Source organism: Felis catus, chromosome D4, assembly GCF_018350175.1.
Source record: "Felis catus isolate Fca126 chromosome D4, F.catus_Fca126_mat1.0, whole genome shotgun sequence".
Taxonomy (NCBI): domain Eukaryota; kingdom Metazoa; phylum Chordata; class Mammalia; order Carnivora; family Felidae; genus Felis; species Felis catus.
In genome coordinates this window covers 24,886,310-24,894,429 of record NC_058380.1, presented here as the reverse complement: position 1 = coordinate 24,894,429, position 8,120 = coordinate 24,886,310, and the positions used below count along the sequence as shown (strand labels likewise).

The 8,120-nt window shown below is 46.0% G+C and overlaps 1 protein-coding gene across 2 annotated transcripts in view; it reads left to right on the top strand.

Annotated features, from left to right (window-relative positions):
- The first annotated feature begins 6,364 nt into the window (after positions 1 to 6,364).
- The window catches only part of UBQLN1 (ubiquilin 1), a 45,289-nt gene continuing 43,533 nt past the window's right edge, over positions 6,365 to 8,120 (top strand). For both annotated transcript variants that reach the window (XM_011288267.3, XM_011288266.3), the window contains exon 1: positions 6,365 to 7,113. In XM_011288267.3, coding sequence (XP_011286569.1) covers positions 6,934 to 7,113 — 180 coding nt within the window. In that variant the 5' untranslated portion in view covers positions 6,365 to 6,933. The remainder of the gene's footprint in view (positions 7,114 to 8,120) is intronic.

Here is an 8,120-nt window from a genome sequence, read left to right as displayed (position 1 = left end):
TTTTTAAAAGATCCATTTTGGACTTCTGTCTTCCAGAATTGTAAAATAGTAAATCTGTGTTGTTTCAAGCCAGTAAATTTGTGGTTATTTGTCACAGCTGCAATAGGAAACTAATACACTGCCTTTGTTCTGGACTAGTTTTTCAAGGGTATTTGTATAGGGAACAGTCATTGAAGATGTAATATCTCCCCACCCAGAGCAAAGGGCTGTATGTTTACTGCTCATTTAAAAGATCCAAGTTCCCCATGCTTGAGGTTCCTCTCTTAGAATGCACCCCACTGCATGTGCAGGTGTCACTGGCCCTCTCTGCATCATTCTGCACAAGTTAGGACTTGGGGAACTGGTGCAAGAAAATGTAGATACACCAGCTACTGCTATTGCTGTTAGTAACAAAGTACTTTGTTTCTGACCTAGGAGTCTTGTCTCTGCTGCCAGCATTCATGAAATTGTTAGCTTATAAATAGAGGAAAACCTTGGACTGTTCACAATTCTCCATAAATTATAGAACAACTCAGACAAACCATAGTGTTGTTCTGTCTTCACTTTTAACTCACTTGGCAACTGAGATAAGAATTATTTGGATGAAATGGAATGATGAGAAGACTATACACTTAAAAAAGAAAAAAACACTTCTCAGCCTCCTGTGTATGATATCTTCTTGAGTGCTACAGAACTTCCCAACATCCAGAAGCATTTTTGTTCCCCAGAAGCATTTTATCCTCTGGAGTTCCTAGATGATTTGCTTCATACAATAGGTTTTGTACACTTTAGCCTATTTCTCTCTGCCCTCAGAGAGTACCAAAATTTCCCCATGGTTCCTTTGCTTAGTTCACACAAACATAATGGCACACTCTTCATGTAATGTAACCTCCTAGGTCAGGAAACACATTGAAAATACATGTGTGTTGAATAAACTTGTCTTCTGAAAAGAAATCACTGGGCTTGGAATTCCATACAAAATAAAACCAAGCTTGAGTCTAATTTTAAAAATATTTATTGTTGTATTTATATGTGTCCAGGAGAACCTGTCTTACCACTTCTGTAAGATATTCAATACTTGCCCTAGGGACCATGACTCAGGACAGCAGTAGTACCTGCTCATAAAAGAGGTCAAAGGAGAATAGTCTTAGAACATTTTTAGGCATTTTCATAAGGCCTGAGTAAATTCCAGTCTCCTGATAAGAGCTGTGTGGGTAAAATGCAACAACCGAGGTTAAATGCAAGTTCATAATGGAATCCTGGAAATACTTACCAATACTGGGGAAAATCTATAAGGTTTATCATGAGTTAAACTGACCCAGAACTAAAGAGACTTTGTAGTGGAATATGATTCTTTGTACAGCAGTGGTTCTCAACCAGAGGCAATTTGCCTTCTGGGGACATTAGGCAGTGTCTAGTGTCATTTGATTGTCATGATAGGGGTATGTTGGGCTGGGAGTGCTACTACTGGCATCTAGTGAGTAGAGGTCAGGATGCTGCTAAATGTCCAACAATACACACACACACACACACACACACACACACACACACACACACACAATAAAGAACTGTCTGGCCCTAAATGTCAGTGGTGTCAAGGTTGAGAAACCCTGCTGTACAGGAAGGATAGGGGCGCCTGGGTGGCTCAGGTCATGATCTTGCAGCTTGTGGGTTCAAGCCCTGCATTGGGCTCTCTGCTGTCATCATGGAGCCTGCTTCAGATTCTCTATTCTCCCTCTCTCTGTGTCCCTCCCCCACTGGCGCGCACGCGCTCTCTCTCTCTCTCTCTCTGTCTCTCTCTGAAATATTAAAAAAAAGTAGTGAGGCTGGCGTGCTTGAATGGCTCAGTTGGTAGAGTCTCGAAGTCATGAATTCCAGCCCCAGGTTGGGTATAGAGATTACTTTAAAAATAAATAAATAAAAGTTGAAAATTTTAAACAGTGAAGCTGGTGGTAGAATCATTCTGTGTCTTGGCTGTGATTATGGTTCTCCAAATCAATACATTGGCTAAAACTGCATAGACCCACACAAACACACCCATACACAAATGAATGCAGGTTAAAAAATATAGTGAAAACTGACTACGGCATGCAGTCTAGTTGAGGTCAATTTCCTAGTTTGATATTATGCACCAATTTAAGATGTCACCATTAAGAGGGGAAGCTGGGTGAAGGGTACCTGGGACTTTTTGTACTATTTGTGCAACTTCCGATGAGTCTGTAATTGTTTCAAAATGAAAAGTAAAAATATAGTGAGACTAGAACAAAATAAGGACCACAGGGGTATTCTCTGGAGGCTGGCTGTATCTCCCTCTCTTGTGCACTGCTGGCCCTCTCTCTGCTTCTGTATGTTATGCAGTGCCTGACACAGCTGTGGGATCCTACTTGGCAGCCTTTCTTCAAAGTTTGTGGTGGCTGTATTTCACCCAGTGGTCTACGGTTTCGTTGGCAAATCAATAAAGTAAGCACCTCTCATCGCTACCGCCTCTTCCTCAGCCCTAACGCTCAGAAACTTACTGAATGTTTTACTCCATTCCCTTTGATTTTGAAGCAGCCCTGGAGATAGTTGCAGACCGTTCCTAGGCTGTGGACCACACTGAGAACAGCGCTCTAGCAGAATTTCTATTTCTCACCACTGCGTCTTTCTCATGATGCTGCCCCTCTTAACACACTTAACAAAATCATACCGATTCCTTAAGGCTGGCTCAAATAATCTCCTTCAAAATTCTGACTCACCCACTTTGCCCTTCCTTATCCCAAACGGGAATGAATAATGTTTCCTTCCTCTGAACCTATTGCAAAGCAGTTTCAAGGTATGTATGTACAGATCTATTATCTTTCTATGTGTCACTATGCCATAAATCTTGGGAAAGACAAAGGTGTATAAAACGATCTATTGCTCCAAATGAATTTCCTCTCCAGGAGAAACAACAATTCAGTTCAATGGTAAATGCTCTCATGCCAAGAAATTAGTTTGAGCATTGGGGTGAGCATTCAAGGACCTTGTCTAATAAAGGAGATGTACACACAATTCAGTGTAATACAAGGCATGACACCAAAAAGGTCATAAAGCTATATGGAAATACAGAGTATTTAGAGAAAATTTCTAATAAAAAAAGTTATCAGGGATAAATTGATAGGGAAAGTCACATTTCAGGTGAGGCAGCAAGGGTGGGTAAAACAATGGGGTCAGTGTGAGAGGGAGGGATTTCTACTTGCAGTAAAATTGTTGTGTTGAAGCCTTGATTCAGGAAAGTGCAGGACAAGTTTGGAGAGCTTAGTGGACTTGCTTACTTGGGAGGAAGTTATGAATGAAAAGCAAGGTCTTTTGGCCAGAAAGGGCCCTGAACACCATGGCACAACATTAGATATTATTCTAAAACTTTGGTGAGAGCTAATGAAAATTTTTTTCCAGGTGTCATAACCAAAGCTTAGTGGGAGAAGGATAAGATGGCACCAACAGAGGAAGTCGGAGACTTTACACTGAGGCAGAGGAGCCTCTGTAGGAGGTTATTGCTGTAATAATCTAGGCCAGAGTTCAGGAGTGTGTGAACTAGACTGATAGCAGGAGAAATCGTTATAGGTAATAGAAGCTATGTTACAAGTGATGAATTGGTAAGTGAATTGTTCTAATAATTATGGAGGATCAGAGAAAAAAAATTGATTCTGTTGGCCTGGGTGTTCAAGGAAGGTTTGTTTTATTTATTTATTTATTTATTTATTTATTTATTTATTTATTTATTTTGGGACAGAGAGAGACAGAGCATGAACGGGGGAGGGGCAGAGAGAGAGGGAGACACAGAATCGGAAACAGCCTCCAGGCTCTGAGCCATCAGCCCAGAGCCTGACGCGGGGCTCGAACTCACGGACCGCGAGATCGTGACCTGGCTGAAGTCGGATGCTCAACCGACTGCACCACCCAGGCGCCCCTCAAGGAAGGTTTTAGAGAGAAGGCAGTGATAATGGGCACAATGGGGGGGGGGTCTAAGGACTTAAAGAACAATCAGAGGTGAGAAAAGTATAATGTACAAGTGCTTCTAACAGGTGGTAATAAACATGTCTGACTGCAGTGGAGTGTATCTACAAGGTAATGGGAGTGAACCTTGACAGACCAGGAGTTACTTGTGAAAGGCTTTGAATTTCTAGTTAAGAAGCTTCGGCTTGGTGTACCTGGGTGGCTCAGTTAAGTGTCCCACTCTTGATTTTGGCTCAGGTTCATGACACTGACCATGTGGAGCTTGCTCTCTCTTTCTGCCCCTACTACACCGCCCTCTTTAAAAAAAAAAAAAAAAGTGTGCTCAATGAATTTGTGTTGATTGAATTAATTGATTCATTTTGTCAAGGAAGAATTCTTCTACCATAGGATAACCTTTTATCTTATACTTTAAGTTTGGTTATTAGGACCAACAAATAGGGACCTATTCAGTTAGAGCTGGCTCATATCAGCTGATGAGAACTCACTGAAAAAGTTTTAGGAACTTTGTGAGCAAGTTGACCTCAAGGTGGTAGCTTGAGATGGGCCATTTTGCAAATATTTACATCAAGGAAACTGCCAAACGCTATAAATCAAAGCTTGTTTTCTGGATAGTTGGTCATTAAACATTTACCAGCATGTCACTGCTATCTCCCCCACTTCTACTTCCCATCCAACTAGGCTCTAGGTTTTCTGAGGACAGAGACTGCGTCTTCTTTGTCTTGTATTCTCAATATACTATTTGGACATTAGTCATGCACAATTAATGTTTATAGAATAAATGAAATATGCTCTTGTAATTTTTCTCTAGACTGACCATTTAATTAAAAAAAATTATTTGAAGAAAATACCTCAAGTAGGCATGTAGACGCTGTGGTTCCAATGAGATCCTTCCCTGTGGTTCAGATCAGATCCTATGCCTGTTTTTGTAAGTGGCTTTAGAACACAGCCACTTATTCACGTGTGTTTTGTCTATGGCTGCTTTGTGCTACAGGGCAGAGGCAGAGAATGTATGCCCTGCAAAGCCTAACATACTTACTATCTAGTCTTCTCTGAAAATGTACTGATCCCTATTCATACCCCCACTGCCAACGGTTCTTTCAAAGGTAAGATTACCTCTAAAAAGTGGCATAATAATTATACTGTATATTCTTAGAAATAAATTATTTTATTTCATAAATTGTGCACATACACCATTTTTTAGAAATTAGACATAGATAATTACAGAGCAAGTTCATAAGTGCAGGGTTAGAGATAGTGATTGGTTGTCCTTGAGAAGTAGTGATTACCTCACATCTAGACGTATGCAAGTAGTCACCCTTCAGCAGTGGGTGTCCTTCAGCAGAGAGCCTTGAGTAACCTCCTCACCTTATTGAACAATGCTGCCAGAAATTTAGCTGATGTCAAATGAAGTCTATATTGCAATTTATTCTTTCAGAACTTCTCTTACGCCCACATTCCAAAGGGGTTCTGCTAAAAGGTAGTCTTCACGTGACTGTTTATCCCCGGAAGAGTTGGATTGTTTAAAAACAGAAATGCAGAATGTCTTTGTATAGTTGAGTCACAGAGGGCTGTCAGGGTTTCCATTTGCGCAGCACTGATTAATAAAGTTAACATCCTGGGTTCCATATTCCTTACAAGTCATCTTTAAAGACAAATGATGACATCATTTCAAAATCAGAATTCTCCCGGTAAAAATAATAAACATATTTCTTATTTGTACCCATACCATGCTGAAAACAATTTCCCAACTGCTTTTACTGACAACCAGAGTCGGAACTGCAGCAGTTAATCTAATTTGATAGACTATAAATTGAACATCTCGGCTACATTAAACTGCCCCAGTTGGATGGGCAGTCCGGGGGCACCATCCTGTTTCTGTCCCGCATCTTTTGAGGGCTGGTGTTTACAGAGAATTTGGGGCGCTCGCGCAGGGCTGTCAGGAGAGGCCACTGTCAACAGAGGTGGCCTGATCGCCAGACCAAACCGGGCTGACCCGAGGGCGGGACGCCCTGGCGGTGGGGCAATGACTCCGCAGGATTGCGCAGGGTGGCTACGGCTTCTACTCCATTTTCCCTTTCGTTATGAAGAGGATCATTCTTCCATTAACTCAGCTTCCAACTCCCGCGCACGGGGCAGTAAGATCAAGCATTTTAAATCCTACAAGTAGGCAAATGGAAAGATGTGAAGTAACAGCACACCTCGCCTGCATTTTCACTCCCCACCCGTCGAGGTACCGGCAGCGCGCACTGGTGAGGCGAGCGTGACGCCGCGGGGAGGGGCTGGGCATGGCCACCGCGGGGAGGGGCTGGGCATGGCCACCGCGGGGTATGAAGGGGGCGGGGGACACGACCTGGACCACCAGCGCGCAGGCGCACCCGCGGCTGCAGCGCCCAGTGGTCGAGCCCCCTTTCTAGTAATTTCGCTAGTCGTGAGGTCATCACAGCGCGCCGTTACAGTGCTTCCCAGAACCCCCTACCTAATTTTTTTGGCGAAGGGAATGAAATGAAAGAACTGACTTCTCCCACCCCGCTTTGCTTTTAATCCTCCATTCTGGCTGCGCCCACCGTCTGAGCAATGGAGCGGGAGAGGGAAAGTAAAGCAGCCGGAGCTGGAAGCAGGGCCGGCCGGGCATGACTCGGCGACGCCGCCAGCTGAGTTACCCGGCGTGCCCCGCGCGGCGCCGGCCGAGGGACGTGGGGGGAGGGGCGGGGAGGAGGAAGAGCGGCGGCGGCTGCGGATGTCGCTGCGACCGAGCGGCGTCTGAACACACGGCGGCTGCCGAGCGCCCGACCCGGGCCTGCGCCGGAGCCCACACCGAGCTCCGCGGCCCCTCGCCTGCCAGGGCGGCCCTGCACCCGTTGTCACTGAGGCGGCGTGCCCAGCATTCTCCACTGCCCGGGCCGGCCGGCTCTGCCGTCTGCTGGCTCCCCCTCGCTCGCCCGCTCCCTCCTGCGCGCCTGAGTCACCGCCGCCGCCGCCATGGCCGAGAGTGGTGAAAGCGGCGGCCCTCCGAGCTCCCAGGACAGCGCCGCCGCGGCCGAAGGTGCCGGCGCCCCCGCGGCCGCTGCCTCCGCGGAGCCCAAGATCATGAAAGTCACCGTGAAGACCCCGAAGGAGAAGGAGGAGTTCGCCGTGCCCGAGAATAGCTCCGTCCAGCAGGTGAGGGCCGCCCTGGCCTCGGGCCCGGGTGGGGGTGGCGGCAGGACCTCCGCCCGCGGCGGGAGGAGACGGTTTCGGAAGGGCCTGGGAGGGGATCGTCCCCCCGAGGTGCGCTCGGCCCCTCTCGCGGGTGTCTTCCCGAATTAGATCACACCCAAGTGTCTGGGTGTGCTTCTTGGGACACCGCAGAGGCTTGTGGCGGGGCCCCGCGGCCTGTTTGTGGGACGCGCCGACGCCGCTTCCCTCCGCGCCCTCCTCCTGCTCTAGCGTCCACCGACCACCAGCCTCCTCCCCCAGCTCCCCGCCCCCCGCCGCCTCCCTCCGGCTCCTCACAAAGGAAAGGGACCACCGCCGGGCTCCGGGCGGGGTGGAGGCTGGGCTAGGGCGAGGGTTCGCTCTAGCCTCCTCTGCGGTTTTGTCTCATGAATTTAAAAAAAAAAAAAAAAAAAAGGGGGTGGGGGTGGAGTGCTCATTGTTTTACCTGCCTGCGGGTTTAGGCAGATTTTGGGGTGGGGAGCACGTGTACCTTTAGTTTTGCGTTTTGATTGCTGCAATTGCTACCTTTCAATCTTCAAGAAAAAAATTAACCGTGACGTAGAAATCGCTTTCAGTCTCACATCTTAATAGTACTAGGTTTGAGGAGAAAGGTGGATGACTTTCATTGATGACTTGCTGTTTTCTTTTTAGTATATTTATCTATCATCCTTTAGGTGCTAGTCGTTGGGAAGGTTTTTGTTTGCTTTTAGAGGGATGATACCACGTTTTGCAGATACTAGCAGTTACAATCGAATAAAAGAACAAAATTGGAGTTAATAGAGAATATCACCAAATAATTTACTACGTAAAATCTGTTAAGGTATACAAACTTTGCTGTTTAATTAAGAATCTTGAAGAATTCCAACAAATTTGTTTTAGCTTTTTGTTGAATATACATCTCAGAATATTTCCCATAATTGTCAAATGGATCCCTGATCATCTCAGATAATGTGAACAGGTTCTGAGGAACC